We start from the raw sequence: 20,168 nt of genomic DNA, 5'->3' as shown, positions 1-20,168 counted from the left end.
TCTAGGTTTATAATCTCCACCAGGCACAGCCAGAAGAGGACTGCCCACCCCTCAGAGCCTGGTTCCTCTCTAGGTTTATAATCTCCACCAGGCACAGCCAGAAGAGGACTGCCCACCCCTCAGAGCCTGGTTCCTCTCTAGGTTTCTTTCTAGGTTCCTGCCTTTCTAGGGAGTTTTTCCAACCCTGTTCCTGGAGCGCCACCCTCCTGTAGGGTTTTGCATCAACCCTGTAGTAGGATGTCCCTTGGGGGTATCCGTACCTATGTAGGACATGCGAGGGTTAGGTTAATAAACAGGCTGGAGCTAGAACCTCGTTGTTGCGCGTCCTTATTTTACATCATACTACAAACCCCAGTTGTAACTAACCTGATTCAGTTTATCAACCAGCTAATTATTAGAATCAGGTGTTCTAGATTAGGGTTGGAGTGAAAACCTACAGGACGGTCGGTAGCTCCCCGGGAACGGTGTTGGAGAGTCCTGGTCTACAGACATGTCGACAGACCAATTATAATGCTACGTTCAAAATAACTCGGAACTGGGAATTCTCAGAACGTTCAAGAAAACTAGGAAATCGGAAAATAACGAGCTCCGACAGGGGAAAAATAACGAGCTCCGACAGGGGAAAAATAACGAGCTCCGACAGGGGAAAAATTTGTTTTGAATGTTCAACTCTATTTTATTTCTAGAGCTCTGGCTTTCCGACCTAAAGATCACTGAACGCATGATTCAACCTCGTTTTCCCCCCCCCGAGTTCCCAGTTTTCTTGAAAGCACCATAAACTGGCCTTTAGAGAGCTCGACTATGATTATGACGTGCGTCCTCTAACGCCCCCGTCTCTCTTTTTCCCAACACAGTTAAGCCAAAACCACTCCACGCTTTGAGCGCTCTATAAATCCGGAAGTGAATATCATGTAGCGCGAAATTTCAGTCACTGATTAATAACAGTTGCCCTTGAAATTTCAAGATTGAAAAATATAATAACATAATATCGTAGACAGAGCTAGCCATTACCATCCCTTTAACGCTCAAAGACAGATTCAATGGCTGTAGCATAGCGTATATGACTGAATGATTAGCTAATAAATATTTAAGAAAATCTGAATAATAAGCATATGCTTTTACCTGATAATATACTACTAATGATAATATAACAACTTCAAATACCGAGCTAGTAACGTTATTAAGTAGCCTAGGTTCACTTAGCTGACCTTTAATGGAGGGAATTCAACAGAGTCCTCTGACACATTTTAACAACATGATAATAATAGGCCTTCATTACGTCAGGCAGCTAATTGTTAAATTACACTTTCCATCCTTATCTTGGATGGTCACTGTCTCTGCGCTGATCGCCTGTGAGTGAGACATCACTGGCTAGCCAATGGGAGCGTAGTAGAACGCTCCTCTGAATATAGGGGCGTGGTTTTGGTTTAACTGCGTTGGCGGAAAGAAACGCCCAGGAAGCTCAGATTAAAACTCCCATTAGACAGCTCTGCAAGCGTTACAATGTCAAAACAAGTTTGTTACTCACAAAATATGGAGTTTCGCTGAGCAACTATCTTCATTTACTCCCATTACAGCCGGCATGTACTTCCAAAAAATGTCTAAATAAAAATGTAGAAGCAACCGGGGGAAAAAATAGCCTATTCTGCACCTCCAATCACTCATTACTGCTTCGCACAGGTCGGAGGTCGACAACGTTTCAATGCACTGGAGGTGCCCAATGTCAAGTAATCACAGAATATAACGCATGCTGATATTGTGCAGGTAATTATTTTTTTTACATCACCAGATGACTTTGTAAAATAGTGTTTCTCTAGTTTCAGCACGAGATGGCACTGTTGTTAAAACACAAGTACAGTAGGACATGTAAATGAGTTTGTAACAAGACCCGTTTTCATCCCGTGGTTGTTAAGCTGTAATAAATTCACTTTATTTTTTTTTCTAACAGCCGATATTGCAATTCAACTTATAAATGTAAACGAGTAACCCGTTTGGCTTTCCTCACTTATTGTAAACGCAACCTGGGTTTGTATCCAGTGGCCCTCACGCGCTCCTCCTCGTAGCGTTGCTATTGGTTCGTGTTATTCCACACGGGTTTTCCTCCCTGGCTGTGGGAAGCACGAGCGGGATACTGTGTTGGGAACTGTAGTCGAACCACGGCCGGAGAGCATATGGTTGGATTTAGCAAATGATCAGGTAAGGACGATGCGCGCAAAAATATATAAAGCATGTTTTATGTTTTTAAATAGCACTTTAAAAGGTATTGAATGAATGCAGTTGTACTCTGGTCATCCAAGTATAACGTTACTTTGTTGCGTTGCTTGTTTCAACCGAAGTTTCTGCCCTTTGATGTTACAACGTTTCAACGTTCAATAGCTGTTCACGATTTGAGCAGGATGAATGTGTTACATTTCATTATGCATTTTCCTCGATTTATTCATACATTTGCGAGTTTGCTTTAATGTCATTTTCGCCTTTCAGTAGCCTACATTTTTTTCCCTTCTCATTTTCTGGAGTATCCAATTTTTAGAAAGAACAGTGCCTAAATCTGATAATAATATTACCCTATGGATTTGAACAACTGTACTTTTCTAGTAGCCTCTTATTCAAGCCTGTGTTGACTGTTCTGTTGAAATTAATACACAGTGCCTTTTTTTTCTTCAAATGAATGTTCAACCTACTCTGAAATAAAGTAAAAATGTTTCAGTGCAGCGTACAGGTTTAATTGCGTCGATGTACAATAATGGTAGTAGCCTGCCTACTGGTCACAAAGGACCACTAATTCACACTATTGAGCACATGGAGTATAATGACAATGGATGAAAACAATAAATGACTGCCCCCTGACTACGGATAGAAAGGGGGGATTGAATGATTCACACAGCCTGCCTTCCTACATGCACAGTATAAACCAGGCTACATGCTCAGTGCTCTCATTGACCAATTTATACAGTATACACCAATTTAGTTTCAATTAAGAATTAGAATTGTTTCCCTCCGTCTTGTTCCCTCGTGCCTAAGAAGAAGTAGCTTGTGGGTTAGTTAGGGATGGAGTGGATATCCATGTATAGTCCCCCCCGTTGGTAGAGTTTACTACTCTTAAGCCTGGACATATCAGTGTACTGTTGTACCTCCCTCTCTACTGTGTGCCCCCCTGACGTGTATAAAGCTGCTGACTAACTCATGTTGCTCTCAGCCTGCTGTCATTGTTGCTTTACCGTTTCAAAGTCCTGTTATGTAATAACTCCTCTGTACCGTGACTCTCATTATAACACTTTCTCTTTCAATCTGAAACGAAAAAACCTGAAACTGTCCATGTGGAATTGTCACTGGAGCATACTCCTCCGCGATCAGCTGTTTTTCAGCGGGCTACTCCTGTCCTAACGTGCTCTTAACGTGCTCTTAACGTGCTCCTAATGTGCTCTTAACGTGCTCCTAACGTGCTCCTAACGTGCTCCTAACGTGCTCCTAACGTGCTCCTAACGTGCTCACGTTTGTGCTCCTGACGGCTGCATGCAGCATATGAGTGAAAGGACTCGTCGTTCTCCTCCCTAACTGATGCCCTATGGGGCAGGAAGAATGGGCATCAGTGTCACTCACATTCGGCAGGCTATTCTCTCTTTCTCTGCCTTTTCCTGCCTTTCACGTGTTGCATTGGTACACTGGATACTTATGTTCTTTCATTTTAGCCACATATTCAACGTTACAGGACTGGAAAATTCCCTCCTGTTGCATTTCCAGATCAGACATGGAAAACACCTAGACTCTCCTCCCCTGAAAAAACACCACTACCTGCACTACCTGCAGTTCAGAGAGTAACTTACTGATAATGTGCAAAGGTGTATAAATGCCAAAGTGAGACAAAACCTGGTCACTACAGTGACTAGACCTACCTTGTATTCCACTTCAACAGTGATTTGTTTGAATAAGTTGTGTGTTGAAGGTCTCAGGGGAAAGGAATGTGTGAGAACGGATTGGTTTCAGAAGTGCCAAGCACAGAGGGGCGTAGCCTAGTGGTTAGAGTGTTGAGGAGGTAGGTAGCCTAGAGGTTAGAGTGTAGAGGAGGCAGGGTAGCCTAGTGGTTAGAGTGTAGAGGAAGCAGGTAGCCTAGAGGTTAGAGTGTAGAGGAGGCAGGGTAGCCTAGTGGTTAGAGTGTAGAGGAAGCAGGTAGCCTAGTGGTTAGAGTGTAGAGGAGGCAGGTAGCCTAGTGGTTAGAGTGTAGAGGAAGCAGGTAGCCTAGTGGTTAGAGTGTAGAGGAGGTAGGTAGCCTAGTGGTTAGAGTGTAGAGGTGGCAGGTAGCCTAGAGGTTAGAGTGTAGAGGAGGCAGGGTAGCCTAGTGGTTAGAGTGTAGAGGAAGCAGGTAGCCTAGTGGTTAGAGTGTAGAGGAGGCAGGTAGCCTAGTGGTTAGAGTGTTGAGGAGGTAGGTAGCCTAGTGGTTAGAGTGTAGAGGGGGCAGGTAGCCTAGTGATTAGAGTGTAGAGGAAGCAGGTAGCCTAGTGGTTAGAGTGTAGAGGAGGCAGGTAGCCTAGTGGTTAGAGTGTAGAGGTGGCAGGTAGCCTAGTGGTTAGAGTGTTGGGCCAGTAACCCGAAAGGTTGCAAGATCAAACCCCAGAGCTGACAAGGTAAAAATCTGTTGTTCTGCCCCCTGAACAAAGCAGTTAACCCACTGTTCCTAGGCCGTCATCGAAAATAAGAATTTGTTCTTAACTGACATGCCCAGTTAAATAAAGGTTAAATAAAATAGACAGTTACATAGTTATAGAGATGGACTCAACATGGACTCTAGCGCAGAAAAGAGACGGCGAAGGGTTGACTGAATGAAAAAACAACTGGCTAGCTACATCGAGTGTAGTTTTAGGAAAGTGTCACCCTCCCCCTAAATATTTATTATTATGACTGATTCAAGCTTATATCAGACACTCTCACATCTTTGTTAGAGTTATTTAAAAGATTTGCATAATGGGTGCTATAACATTACTATGAGTTATAATGGGTGCTATTATAACTCCTCTAGAAGTCATAATGGGTGCTAGAACTCCTCTAGAAGTCATAATGGGTGCTATAAGTCATAATGGGTGCTATACCATTGCTATGAGTCATAATGGGTGCTATAACATTGCTATAAGTCATAATGGGTGCTATACCATTGCTATGAGTCATAATGGGTGCTATACCATTGCTATGAGTTATAATGGGTGCTATAACATTGCTATAAGTCATAATGGGTGCTATACCATTGCTATGAGTCATAATGGGTGCTATAACATTGCTATAAGTCATAATGGGTGCTATAACATTGCTATAAGTCATAATGGGTGCTATAACATTGCTATAAGTCATAATGGGTGCTATAACATTGCTATGAGTCATAATGGGTGCTATAACATTGCTATAAGTCATAATGGGTGCTATAACATTGCTATAAGTCATAATGGGTGCTATAACATTGCTATGAGTCATTAATGACAAGGACACAGTAGACCAGTTAACCTACTTTGCAACACACTTTGACCTTGTATTCCCCTTTTTGAACTAGCTACATGCTCTAGAAGTCCTCCCCTGGGTACCGTGGCAGAGCTTGATGCATGGTACCTGTCGGTTGTTTTGAGGAAGCACGTGGCTCGATGAGTTTTGACTCAGACTTTTAACGCTGCTCTCCCCTCTGCTCATATAAAAGATATGTATGACCGGGACAGAGTAGGTTTTAATGCTTTACTGTGACAGGGAGATTTAATGGTCCTACATCCAGCTTTTAGGAGTGGCATCTGGATATGTAGAGAAAAGCCCTAAGCACTGTAAAGCATTAAAGACACACTGTCATCTGACACAGCTGTACAATATTCTGGCCCATGGCATATACTGTAGTATAGGGGGAACTGTGGCTAACCTTGGGCACCACAGCAACCATCACTCAACCCATCTCAACAACAGCACAGAGAGGGACAACATATCATTCAACCCATAGTCATTTTTGTGCACCGACAAAAGTGTAGCTCTTCAGCTTACTTTCCTTTTGAAAAACGTTGTTGGATATATGTTGTTGACGTGCCTGATGTTGAGTGAGGGTGGGATAGATGTTGTTGAGTGAGGGTGGGATAGATGTTGTTGAGTGAGGGTGGGATAGATGATGTTGAGTGAGGGTGGGATAGATGTTGTTGAGTGAGGGTGGGATAGATGTTGTTGAGTGAGGGTGGGATAGATGTTGTTGAGTGAGGGTGGGATAGATGATGTTGAGTGAGGGTGGGATAGATGATGTTGAGTGAGGGTGGGATAGATGTTGTTGAGTGAGGGTGGGATAGATGATGTTGAGTGAGGGTGGGATAGATGTTGTTGAGTGAGGGTGGGATAGATGATGTTGAGTGAGGGTGGGATAGATGATGTTGAGTGAGGGTGGGATAGATGATGTTGAGTGAGGGTGGGATAGATGATGTTGAGTGAGGGTGGGATAGATGTTGTTGAGTGAGGGTGGGATAGATAATGTTGAGTGAGGGTGGGATAGATGATGTTGAGTGAGGGTGGGATAGATGATGTTGAGTGAGGGTGGGATAGATGATGTTGAGTGAGGGTGGGATAGATGATGTTGAGTGAGGGTGGGATAGATGATGTTGAGTGAGGGTGGGATAGATGATGTTGAGTGAGGGTTGGATAGATGATGTTGAGTGAGGGTGGGATAGATAATGTTGAGTGAGGGTGGGATAGATGTTGTTGAGTGAGGGTGGGATAGATGTTGTTGAGTGAGGGTGGGATAGATTATGTTGAGTGAGGGTGGGATAGATGTTGTTGACGTGCCTGATGTTGAGTGAGGGTGGGATAGATGTTGTTGAGGTGCCTGATGTTGAGTGAGGGTGTGATAGATGTTGTTGATGTGCCTGATGTTGAGTGAGGGTGGGATAGATGTTGTTGAGTGAGGGTGGGATAGATGTTGTTGAGGTGCCTGATGTTGAGTGAGGGTGGGATAGATGTTGTTGATGTGCCTGATGTTGAGTGAGGGTGGGATAGATGTTGTTGACGTGCCTGATGTTGAGTGAGGGTGGGATATATGTTGTTGATGTGCCTGATGTTGAGTGAGGGTGGGATAGATGTTGTTGAGTGAGGGTGGGATAGATGTTGTTGATGTGCCTGATGTTGAGTGAGGGTGGGATAGATGTTGTTGAGTGAGGGTGGGATAGATGTTGTTGAGTGAGGGTGTGATATATGTTGTTGAGTGAGGGTGGGATAGATGTTGTTGAGTGAGGGTGTGATAGATGTTGTTGAGTGAGGGTGGGATAGATGTTGTTGAGTGAGGGTGTCATAGATGTTGTTGAGTGAGGGTGGGATAGATGTTGTTGAGTGAGGGTGGGATAGATGTTGTTGAGGTGCCTGATGTTGAGTGAGGGTGGGATAGATGTTGTTGATGTGCCTGATGTTGAGTGAGGGTGGGATAGATGTTGTTGAGTGAGGGTGGGATAGATGTTGTTGATGTGCCTGATGTTGAGTGAGGGTGGGATAGATGTTGTTGAGTGAGGGTGGGATAGATGTTGTTGAGTGAGGGTGTGATATATGTTGTTGAGTGAGGGTGGGATAGATGTTGTTGAGTGAGGGTGTGATAGATGTTGTTGAGTGAGGGTGTGATAGATGTTGTTGAGTGAGGGTGTGATAGATGTTGTTGAGTGAGGGTGGGATAGATGTTGTTGAGTGAGGGTGGGATAGATGTTGTTGAGTGAGGGTGTGATAGATGTTGTTGAGTGAGGGTGGGATAGATGTTGTTGACGTGCCTGATGTTGAGTGAGGGTGTCATAGATGTTGTTGAGTGAGGGTGGGATAGATGTTGTTGAGTGAGGGTGGGATAGATGTTGTTGAGTGAGGGTGTGATAGATGTTGTTGAGTGAGGGTGGGATAGATGTTGTTGACGTGCCTGATGTTGAGTGAGGGTGTGATAGATGTTGTTGAGTGAGGGTGGGATAGATGTTGTTGAGTGAGGGTGGGATAGATGTTGTTGACATGCCTGATGTTGAGTGAGGGTGGGATAGATGTTGTTGAGTGAGGGTGGGATAGATGTTGTTGATGTGCCTGATGTTCAGTGAGGGTGGGATAGATGTTGTTGACATGCCTGATGTTGAGTGAGGGTGGGATAGATGTTGTTGACGTGCCTGATGTTGAGTGAGGGTGGGATAGATGTTGTTGAGTGAGGGTGGGATAGATGTTGTTGACATGCCTGATGTTGAGTGAGGGTGGGATAGATGTTGTTGACATGCCTGATGTTGAGTGAGGGTGGGATAGATGTTGTTGAGTGAGGGTGGGATAGATGTTGTTGATGTGCGTGATGTTGAGTGAGGGTGGGATAGATGTTGTTGATGTGCCTGATGTTGAGTGAGGGTGGGATAGATGTTGTTGACGTGCGTGGCTGCTGAGTGAGGGTGTGATACATTGTGGTTAAAAGTGAATGAGGGTGTTGCTTATCTCAAAGTCAGTCATCCAACTCTGGTCGGTGGAAGTTGAAAGCGCATTCCAGTGAGGAGGATGACATGGCTTTATGTTGCTCTCTATCCCATCTTGAGTACATCAAACAGACCTGTCTCATTCAAACACAGAGCTGTCCCTCCCGACCAGCAGGCCACAGCTACACTCTTTGAAAAAAGAGGTGCTATCTAGAACCTAAAAGGGATCTTTGACTGTCCCCATAAGAGAGAAACCTTTGAAAAATCCTTGTTGGTTCCAGGTAGAACCCTTTTGGTTCCAAGTATAACTGTTTTGGGTACCATGTAGAACCCTTTCCACAGAGGGCTCTACATGGAACCCAAAATGGTTCTACCTGGAACCAAAATGGTTCTACCTGGAACCAAAAGGGTTCTACCTGGAATCAAAATGGTTCTGCCTGGAACCAAAATGGTTCTACCTGGAATCAAAAGGGTTCTACCTGGAATCAAAATGGTTCTACCTGGAACCAAAATGGTTCTACCTGGAACCAAAAGGGTTCTACCTGGAATCAAAATGGTTCTACCTGGAATCAAAATGGTTCTACCTGGAACCAAAATGGTTCTACCTGGAACCAAAAAAGGTTTTACCTGGAACCAAAAAAGGTTTTACCTGCAACCAAAAAGGGTTCTCCAATGGGGACAGCCGAATAACCCTTTTGGTAGAGTGTAGGGGCCCCAACAGGCATTGTCCTGGAATGTTTATAGCTTCTCTTCAAAAACCTTTTGGCTTCTCTTTATAGCCATTGCCCTCCTCCCTTCTCCAGACCATCTCTGGAGACCTTCTCCCATTCCTCACTTCCCTCATCAACTCATCCCTGACTACTTTCTGCATCCCCTCTGACTTCAATATGGCCAAGTCGCTCCCCTCCTCAAGAAACCAGCACTCCTCTGATGTCAAAAACTAGTCCGGTATCCCTTCTTTATTTAAACAAAAATTAACGTGGCGTCTCTGATCAACTCTCTCGCTATCTCTCTCAGAATGGTCTTCTTGACCCTAACCAGTCAAGACGGGTCACTCAACCGAGACTGCTCTTCATCTCTCTGCCAAAGCTGACTCTCTCCTCTGTTCTCATCCTCCTAGATCTACAGTGCCTTGCGAAAGTATTCGGCCCCCTTGAACTTTGCGAACTTTTGCCACATTTCAGGCTTCAAACATAAAGATATAAAACTGTATTTTTTTGTGAAGAATCAACAACAAGTGGGACACAATCATGAAGTGGAACGACATTTATTGGATATTTCAAACTTTTTTAACAAATCAAAAACAGAAAAATTGGGCGTGCAAAATTATGTGATCCGGAGGCGGCTGCGCTGACCACTGATCTCTTAATGTTCTCTGATCCGCGACTTCCCTCTAACCCGTAGGTCACACCGACTTCCCTCTAACCCGTAGGTCACACCGACTTCCCTCTAACCCGTAGGTCACACCGACTTCCCTCTAACCCGTAGGTCACACCGACTTCCCTCTAACCCGTAGGTCACACCGACTTCCCTCTAACCCGTAGGTCACACCGACTTCCCTCTAACCCGTAGGTCACAGTCTCTCGATGTGTAAAACTGATAGAGACATACCCCAAGCGACTTACAGCTGTAATCGCAGCAAAAGGTGGCGCTACAAAGTATTAACTTAAGGGGGCTGAATAATTTTGCACGCCCAATTTTTCAGTTTTTGATATGTTAAAAAAGTTTGAAATATCCAATAAATGTCGTTCCACTTCATGATTGTGACCCACTTGTTGTTGATTCTTCACAAAAAAAATACAGTTTTATATCTTTATGTTTGAAGCCTGAAATGTGGCAAAAGGTCGCAAAGTTCAAGGGGGCCGAATACTTTCGCAAGGCACTGTACATAAAGATATATGAATGAGTGATGGTACATAACGGCATAGGCAAGATGCAGTAGATGGTATCGAGTACAGTATATACAAATGAGATGAGTAATGTAAGGTATGTAAACATAAAAGTGGCATAGATTAAAGTGGCTAGTGATACAACATAAAGTTGAGGCGCTTGGCGGTGCGGAGATACTTCTGGTTCTTGTGGTCAGTCCACACGGGTGTTTCGCCTCCTCCTGCCAGTGCCTCCATTCCTCCAACGCCATCTTCACCGCGGGAAGCTCACGATTTCCCTCATCGTAGTTATTTTCCGTGGCATTGAGACGGTGGGATAAGAAGGCGCAGGGATGCAGCTTGAAGTCCAGGGCAGAACGCTGGGACAAGACATCAGAAGCATCAGCCTCCACCGCAAACTGACGGGAAGGGTCCTATGCCTAGTGGCATAGGCTCAGGAAGCGGTGACTCGGCCGTCTTCGGCAGCCCCCTGGGCAGGTCCGGAAGCCTCAGATTCTCTCAGCAGCGAGATCGTCGGTAGATTCCGGGATGACTCAGAGGCAAGGTGGGATCCCTGGACATGCGAGCAAAATCTAATTTCCTCTCGCTCCATCGTTCCCATAATCGCCCATCGATACGGATGGTCAAAGCGATGAGGGAATCAAGCTCTGTCGGTAACTCCCGGACTGCAAGCTCGTCCTTGATCTCCTCCGAGAAGCCGTGCAGGAACATATCGAACAGTGCCTCTTGATTCCAATCACTCTCCGCTGCCAACGGGCAGAAATACACAGCATATTCATCTACACTGCGGGAGTCCTGGAGTCCTGGATTAGCTTCAGGGCGGCCTCTCGCCCAGAAGTGTGATGAGTTAGGCTATCTTGGAGCGATCCGAGGGGAAGGAGGAGGGCTGAAGCTAATAGACCAGGGCACATTGAGCTAGGAACGCCCGACGGGTGCTCGGCCCCCCATCTGGAGGAGGTAAGCGGGGCTCCCGAGAAGGTGAAGTGACCGATGAGACGGCGCTGCTAGCAGCTGAGTCGCTGTGGTTACCACCGTGGTAGGCGGCGTCCCGGACTACCCGTGGGATTGCTCCAGCTAACTGTCCCAACGCCCAGTCATGGCGTTCAGCCAACGTTTGGACCACCTCCACAAGGCCATGAAGCAATTCCTCGTGCATACCGATGGTGGATCCTTGAGTGGAGATGACGTTGTGCAGCTGGCCCAGGTCTGCTGGGTCAGTCATGGACAGTTCACATTATCAGGAATCAAGTTAAAACCCAGATGCAGACACATCGAATTGAAAATGGTTTAATATTCCAACAGGGACAGGCAATAGACAGGTCAAGGCAGGCAGGGGTCAGTAAACCAGAGGTGGGGAAACGGTACAGGTCGGCAGGCAGAGTGGTCAAGCAGGCGGGCTCAGAGTCGAGAAATAGGAGAGACTGGGAAAAAGCATGAGCTGAGAACAAAAACGCTGGTTGACTTGACAAACAAGACGAACTGGACAAACAGAGAAGACAGGTATACATGCACAGGGGATAACACCTGGAGGGGGGTGGAGACAATCACAAGGACAGGTGACACAGATCAGGGTGTGACAGTAACATAATCTGATTACTTTCAGTTACTTTTGGATTACTTTCCCCTGAAGAGGTATTAGAAGAAGACAAAATTGATCCATCAAATGCATTTGGTGTTTCATCATTGTGGTCTCTGATTGGTGGTCATCATTTGATGTGTCATCATAGTGGTCTGTGATCGGTGGTCATTGTGTGTGTCATCATAGTAGTCTGTGATTGGTGGTCATCATCGTGGTCTGTGATTGGTGGTCATCATTTGGTGTGTCATCATAGTGGTCTTTAAACAACCTTTCTTTACACTGTGTGCATCCCAATTGGCACCCTATTCCCTATATAGTTCACTATTTTTGATCCTACATTTTGTGCACTATATAGGAAAAGGAGACACTTTGGAACGTAACCTGAGTTCTGAGGAGTTGACAGGGCTCGGGTTAGAACAGCCTCTCTTTACACATCATCACAGAGTCATCCATCATGCTGCTGGGTTACAGTTAGGACAAGCTGTTGGGTTAGGACAAGTTGCTGGGTTACAGATAGGACAAGCTGTTGGGTTAGAGTTAGGACAAGCTGCTGGGTTAGGGTTAGGACAAGCTGTTAGGTTACAGTTAGGACAAGCTGCTGGGTTACAGTTAGGACAAGCTGCTGGGTTAGGACAAGCTGCTGGGTTAGGACAAGCTGCTGGGTTAGGACAAGCTGCTGGGTTACAGTTAGGACAAGCTGCTGGGTTACAGTTAGGACAAGTTGCTGGGTTACAGATAGGACAAGCTGTTGGGTTAGAGTTAGGACAAGCTGTTGGTTTAGGACAAGCTGCTGGGTTAGGGTTAGGACAAGCTGTTAGGTTACAGTTAGGACAAGCTGCTGGGTTACAGTTAGGACAAGCTGCTGGGTTAGGACAAGCTGCTGGGTTACAGTTAGGACAGGCTGCTGGGTTAGGACAAGCTGTTGGGTTACAGTTAGGACAAGCTACTGGGTTACAGTTAGGACAAGCTGCTGGGTTAGGACAGGCTGCTGGGTTACAGTTAGGACAAGCTGTTGGGTTACAGTTAAGACAAGCTGCTGGGTTAGGACAAGCTGCTGGGTTACAGTTAGGACAAGCTGCTGGGTTACAGTTAGGACAAGCTGCTTGGTTAGGACAAGCTGTTGGGTTACAGTTAGGACAAGCTGTTGGGTTACAGTTAGGACAAGCTGCTGGGTTAGAGTTATGACAAGCTGCTGGGTTACAGTTAGGACAAGCTGCTGGGTTACAGTTAGGACAAGCTGCTTGGTTAGGACAAGCTGTTGGGTTACAGTTAGGACAAGCTGTTGGGTTACAGTTAGGACAAGCTGTTGGGTTACAGTTAGGACAAGCTTCTAGGTTAGAGTTAGGACAAGCTGCTGGGTTAGGACAAGCTTTTGGGTTACAGTTAGGACAAGCTGTTGGGTTACAGTTAGGACAAGCTGCTGGGTTAGGGTTAGGACAAGATGCTGGGTTAGGGTTAGGACAAGCTGCTGGGTTAGGACAAGCTGTTGGGTTAGGACAAGCTGCTGGGTTATAGTTAGGAAAAGCTGCTGGGTTACAGTTAGGACAAGCTGCTGGGTTACAGTTAGGACAAGCTGCTGGGTTAGGGTTAGGACAAGCTGCTGGGTTAGGGTTAGGACAAGCTGCTGGGTTAGGACAAGCTGTTGGGTTACAGTTAGGACAAGCTGCTGGGTTACAGTTAGGACAAGCTGCTGGGTTAGGACAAGCTACTGGGTTACAGTTAGGACAAGCTGTTGGGTTACAGTTAGGACAAGCTACTGGGTTACAGTTAGGACAAGCTGCTGGGTTACAGTTAGGACAAGCTGCTGGGTTATAGTTAGGACAAGCTGCTGGGTTAGAGTTAGGACAAGCTGCTGGGTTAGGGTTAGGACAAGCTGCTGGGTTAGGGTTAGGACAAGCTGCTGGGTTAGGACAAGCTGTTGGGTTACAGTTAGGACAAGCTGCTGGGTTACAGTTAGGACAAGCTGCTGGGTTAGGACAAGCTACTGGGTTACAGTTAGGACAAGCTGTTGGGTTACAGTTAGGACAAGCTGCTGGGTTACAGTTAGGACAAGCTGTTGGGTTAGAGTTAGGACAAGCTGCTGGGTTAGGACAAGCTGCTGGGTTAAGATAAGCTGTTGGGTTAGGACAAGCTGCTGGGTTACAGTTAGGACAAGCTGCTGGGTTACAGTTAGGACAAGCTGCTGGGTTAGGGTTAGGACAAGCTACTGGGTTAGGACAAGCTGCTGGGTTACAGTTTGGACAAGCTGCTGGGTTAGGTCAAGCTGTTGGGTTAGGACAAGCTGCTGGGTTAGGACAAGCTGTTGGGTTAGGACAAGCTGCTGGGTTACAGTTAGGACAAGCTGCTGGGTTACAGTTAGGACAAGCTGCTGGGTTAGGGTTAGGACAAGCTACTGGGTTAGGACAAGCTGCTGGGTTACAGTTAGGACAAGCTGCTGAGTTAGAGTTAGGACAAGATCTGAGTGCAGATATCAGTCAACGGAAACCCCAGTATTTGTCCCAAAAGGCTGCCTATTCCCTGTATAATGCATTTCCCTTTACTAGAGTCCTATTCCCTATATAATGTATTACTCTTTACTAGAGTCCTATTCCTTATATAGTGTATTACTCTTTGGTTACCATTTGGGATGCAAACGAAGATGTAACATTTGCGCACAATTGTTCTGTGGTTCAGGCCTGTTTTGTCTGCTGACCAAGAGAGAAAGAGAAAGCCTCCAGCTTCGCCTTAACACATCCACTGATACACTGCCAGGATGATGCTATCAAAAGGCACGACTCAAATGAAAGTAATGGAACCTTTCACATTTCACAACTAACCTGTCTAAACACGATGATATCAGCTTCGTAAAGGAAACTCCCTGTTGTGTTGTCTGATTCCCACATTCAGTGGATTAGGAGTTTAGATTAGTGGGAGATACACTGACAGTATGTATTTGCTTGGTTGTTGTTGTTTTTTTTGGGGGTGGGGGGGGGGGTTTTGGATGTGAAAAGCACTCGCACATCACAATATCATTTTTAGAATCATATCATGCGTAGGAAATATAAGGTATTTTTTTCAGGTATGTAGGAAATAGAAGGTATATTTTTCAGGTATGTAGGAAATAGAAGGTATATTTTTCAGGTATGTAGGAAATAGAAGGTCATTTTTTCAGGTGTGTAGGAAATAGAAGGTCATTTTTTCAGGTGTGTAGGAAATAGAAGGTCATTTTTTCAGGTATGTAGGAAATAGAAGGTATATTTTTCAGGTATGTAGGAAATAGAAGGTCATTTTTTCAGGTGTGTAGGAAAGAGAAGGTCATTTTTTCAGGTGTGTAGGAAATAGAAGGTATTTTTTTCAGGTATGTAGGAAATAGAAGGTATTTTTTCAGGTATGTAGGAAATAGAAGGTATATTTTTCAGGTATGTAGGAAATAGAAGGTCATTTTTCAGGTGTGTAGGAAATAGAAGGTCATTTTTTCAGGTATGTAGGAAATAGAAGGTCATTTTTTCAGGTGTGTAGGAAATAGAAGGTAATTTTCAGGTGTGTAGGAAATAGAAGGTCATTTTTTCAGGTATGTAGGAAATAGAAGGTCATTTTTTCAGGTATGTAGGAAATAGAAGGTAATTTTTTCAGGTGTGTAGGAAATAGAAGGTCATTTTTCAGGTGTGTAGGAAATAGAAGGTCATTTTTTCAGGTATGTAGGAAATAGAAGGTCATTTTTTCAGGTATGTAGGAAATAGAAGGTATTTTTTCAGGTATGTAGGAAATAGAAGGTATTTTTTCAGGTATGTAGGAAATAGAAGGTATTTTTCAGGTATGTAGGAAATAGAAGGTCATTTTTTCAGGTATGTAGGAAATAGAAGGTCATTTTTTCAGGTATGTAGGAAATAGAAGGTATTTTTTCAGGTATGTAGGAAATAGAAGGTCATTTTTTCAGGTATGTAGGAAATAGAAGGTATTTTTTCAGGTATGTAGGGAATAGAAGGTATTTTTTTCAGGTATGTAGGAAATAGAAGGTATTTTTTCAGGTATGTAGGAAATAGAAGGTATTTTTTTCAGGTATGTAGGAAATAGAAGGTATTTTTTCAGGTATGTAGGAAATAGAAGGTATTTTTCAGGTATGTAGGAAATAGAAGGTATTTTTCAGGTATGTAGGAAATAGAAGGTATTTTTCAGGTATGTAGGAAATAGAAGGTATTTTTCAGGTATGTAGGAAATAGAAGGTATTTTTTCAGGTATGTAGGAAATAGAAGGTATTTTTCAGGTATGTAGGAAATAGAAGGTATTTTTCAGGTATGTAGGAAATAGAAGGTATTTTTTTTCAGGTATGTAGGAAATAGAAGGTCATTTTTTCAGGTATGTAGGAAATAGAAGGTATTTTTTTCAGGTATGTAGGAAATAGAAGGTATATTTTTCAGGTATGTAGGAAATAGAAGGTATTTTTTCAGGTATGTAGGAAATAGAAGGTATATTTTTCAGGTATGTAGGAAATAGAAGGTATTTTTTCAGGTATGTAGGAAATAGAAGGTAATTTTTTCAGGTATGTAGGAAATAGAAGGTCATTTTTTCAGGTATGTAGGAAATAGAAGGTCATTTTTTCAGGTATGTAGGAAATAGAAGGTATTTTTTCAGGTATGTAGGAAATAGAAGGTAATTTTTTCAGGTATGTAGGAAATAGAAGGTATTTTTTTTCAGGTATGTAGGAAATAGAAGGTCATTTTTTCAGGTATGTAGGAAATAGAAGGTATTTTTTCAGGTATGTAGGAAATAGAAGGTCATTTTTCCAGGTATGTAGGAAATAGAAGGTATTTTTCAGGTATGTAGGAAATGGTCACATGTAACTTTAAAGATGTCTTTTAAAACATTGTATTGTTTGTGTTTTGTTCACAGGAACCCACCACCTCTTTGTCTACTTCTCATCTACCTGCTCCTCCAGAAGTGACTATTGGTACCGTCGATTCCTCCCAGGGGTCCCTTTCCCCGCAACACGGTCTGCTGACAAACCTCCGCTGTTCCCCTCCTCTCTGCTCCCCCTGTCCCTGTCCCCTCTCCCCTCTCGCCACGGTCCTAGCCCCCATCCTAGGCAACATGTCCATCACCCTGAAGCAGGTCTTCAACAAGGACAAGACCTTCCGCCCCAAGCGTAAGTTTGAGCCGGGGACGCAGCGTTTCGAGCTGCATAAGAAGGCCCAGGCGTCGCTAAGCTCCGGAGTTGACCTGAGGGCGGCGGTTGCTCTGCCCCACGGGGAGGATCTCAACGACTGGGTGGCAGTACACGTGGTGGACTTCTTCAACCGAATCAACCTCATCTACGGGACGGTGTGTGAGTTCTGCACGGAGAAGAGTTGTCCGGTCATGTCCGGAGGTCCTAGGTATGAGTACCGATGGCAGGACGATCACAAGTACAAGAAACCAACGGCTCTACCGGCTCCCAAGTACATGAACCTGCTGATGGACTGGATCGAGGTCCAGATCAACAATGAGGATATCTTCCCCACCAGCATGGGTGAGTACTACGCTTATGGGCCTTTATTATTAGTATTATTATCCCTGAACTTTTTTTCTGAATTCCCGGCTAGAGGATTTCTGCAATCAGCAGGGAATTTTAACTGTAATGTAAATGGTCCAGAAATCTTCAACCCTACTGTACTGAGCAAGAGGCAGAACCCTCTTGGTCTCTATTACAGATATATCCCCAACCCTTTGACTGTCAGCGTTCCTCTGTAGATCTCTATATAAACAAGACAACAGAAATACTGTTCAAACGGAGGTGGATGCTAATTGGATAGAACCTCTAACAACCCTGACCTATAACCTCTGACCTTGCACTTATCCAACCTGCTCTAACTGAGTGGGTTACCACGACAATCACTAAGGAGCCCTGGTTAGGGAATAGGGTGCTATTTCAGCCGCGGACTAAGTAGATTGCTGCTAGAAAACACTGATCTCACTTGTTAAACCCTGTAGCATCCAACGGACTGTTAAATCCTACTTATGTCAGCTTAGGTCACAAGATCACAAATCCTGAATTGTTGACGTTGATGGTGGTGAGCTCCTCGTCTCCTATGTACAAGCTGATTATAGTTACATATCTGCGTGTTGTATTTGGGCTTGTATTGGGGCAGAGAGAGAGGCAGGGGCAGAGAGAGAGAGGCAGGGGCAGAGAGAGAGGCAGGGGCAGAGAGAGAGGCAGGGGCAGAGAGAGAGAGGCAGGGGCAGAGAGAGAAGCAGGGGCAGAGAGAGAGGCAGGGGCAGAGAGAGAGGCAGGGGCAGAGAGAGAGGCAGGGGCAGAGAGAGAGGCAGGGGCAGAGAGAGAGGCAGGGGCAGAGAGAGAGAGGCAGGGGCAGAGAGAGAAGCAGGGGCAGAGAGAGGGGCAGGGGCAGAGAGAGAGGCAGGGGCAGAGAGAGAGGCAGGGGCAGAGAGAGAGGCAGGGGCAGAGAGAGAGAGGCAGGGGCAAAGAGAGAGGCAGGGGCAGAGAGAGGGGCAGGGGCAGAGAGAGAGGCAGGGGCAGAGAGAGAGACAGGGGCAGAGAGAGAGGCAGGGGCAGAGAGAGGGGCAGGGGCAGAGAGAGGGGCAGGGGCAGAGAGAGAGGCAGGGGCAGAGAGAGGGGCAGGGGCAGAGAGAGAGAGGCAGGGGCAGAGAGAGAGAGGCAGGGGCAGACAGAGAGGCAGGGGCAGAGAGAGAGGCAGGGGCAGAGAGAGAGGCAGGGGCAGAGAGAGAGTCAGGGCAGAGAGAGAGAGGCAGGGGCAGAGAGAGAGGCAGGGGCAGAGAGAGAGAGGCAGGGGCAGAGAGAGAGGCAGGGGCAGAAAGAGAGAGGCAGGGGCAGAGAGAGAGGCAGGGGCAGAGAGAGAGAGGCAGGGGCAGAGAGAGCGGCAGGGGCAGAGAGAGAGGCAGGGGCAGAGAGAGAGAGGCAGGGGCAGAGAGAGAGGCAGGGGCAGAGAGAGATGTAGGGGCAGAGAGAGAGGCAGGGGCAGAGGTAGAGAGAGAGGCAGGGGCAGAGAGAGGCAGGGACAGAGGTAGAGAGAGAGGTAGAGAGAGAGAGGTAGAGAGAGAGAGGGAGAGAGAGAGGTAGAGAGAGAGGTAGAGAGAGAGGTAGAGAGAGAGAGGTAGAGAGAGAGAGAGGTAGAGAGAGAGAGAGGTAGAGAGAGAGAGAGGTAGAGAGAGGTAGAGAGGTAGAGAGAGAGGTAGAGAGAGAGGTAGAGGGAGAGAGAGGTAGAGAGAGGTAGAGAGAGAGGTAGAGAGAGAGGTAGAGAGAGAGGTAGAGAGAGAGGTAGAGGGAGAGGTTGAGAGAGAAGAAAGAGAGAGAGGAAAAGGAGAAAGAGAATTAGTGTCTGGAAATGGTATTAGAACAGCCTGTGAATAATGCAGGGACATCTGATCTGCCATAGGGGGCCCAAATAGTATACTATATAGGGAATAGGGCTCTGATCTATAGTAGTGCACTATATAGGGAATAGGGCTCTGATCTAAAGTAGTGCACTATATAGGGAATAGGGCTCTGATCTATAGTAGTGCACTATATAGGGAATAGAGCTCTGATCTATAGTAGAGCACTATATAGGGAATAGGGCTCTGGTCTAAAGTAGTGCACTATATAGGGAATAGGGCTCTGATCTATAGTAGTGCACTATATAGGGAATAGAGCTCTGATCTATAGTAGAGCACTATATAGGGAATAGGGCTCTGGTCTAAAGTAGTGCACTATATAGGGAATAGGGCTCTGGTCTAAAGTAGTGCACTATATCTCTGAATAGGACTCTAATCGAAATAAGTACACTATATAGAGAATAGGAATCTAATCGAAATAAGTACACTATATAGGGAATAGGGCTCTAATTGAAATAAGTACACTATATAGGGAATAGGGCTCTAATTGAAATAAGTACACTATATAGGGAATAGGGCTCTAATTGAAATAAGTACACTATATAGGGAATAGGGCTCTAATTGGGATGTATCCCTGAACTGTTCCCACCACCGTGCCAGAATGAAATCATGATACCTACCCAGCTTTCCAGCCCCATCCCTGTTCTGCAGCCTGTAGAGGCACCTGGGTCACTGGCCACCAGCCATGAGTTCTCTCTCTGTCTCTGTCTCTGTCTCTGTCTCTCTCTCTGTCTCTCTCTCTGTCTCTCTCTCTCTCTCTCTCTCTCTCTCTCTCTCTCTCTCTCTCTCTCTCTCTCTCTCTGTCTCTGTCTCTGTCTCTCTCTCTCTCTCTGTCTCCCTCTCTCTCTCTGTCTCTCTCTCTGTCTCTGTCTCTCTCTCTCTCTCTCTGTCTCTCTCTGTCTCTGTCTCTCTCTCTCT

At 45.4% G+C, this 20,168-nt stretch overlaps 1 protein-coding gene across 2 annotated transcripts in view; it reads left to right on the top strand.

Moving 5' to 3' along the window:
• The first annotated feature begins 262 nt into the window (after nt 1-262).
• Nucleotides 263-20,168, top strand: part of LOC110523113 (MOB kinase activator 3B) — a 64,708-nt gene continuing 44,802 nt past the window's right edge. Inside the window, exons 1-2 of one of the 2 annotated variants that reach the window (XM_036976582.1) lie at nt 263-1,764; nt 16,755-17,370. In XM_036976582.1, coding sequence (XP_036832477.1) covers nt 16,953-17,370 — 418 coding nt within the window. In that variant the 5' untranslated portion in view covers nt 263-1,764; nt 16,755-16,952. Of the gene's footprint in view, nt 1,765-1,937; nt 2,197-16,754; nt 17,371-20,168 lie in introns of those variants that run through there. The other variant, XM_036976581.1, reaches the window with a different exon arrangement.

This window comes from Oncorhynchus mykiss, chromosome 5 (assembly GCF_013265735.2).
Source record: "Oncorhynchus mykiss isolate Arlee chromosome 5, USDA_OmykA_1.1, whole genome shotgun sequence".
Taxonomy (NCBI): domain Eukaryota; kingdom Metazoa; phylum Chordata; class Actinopteri; order Salmoniformes; family Salmonidae; genus Oncorhynchus; species Oncorhynchus mykiss.
This window is presented reverse-complemented; position numbering and strand designations above follow the sequence as displayed.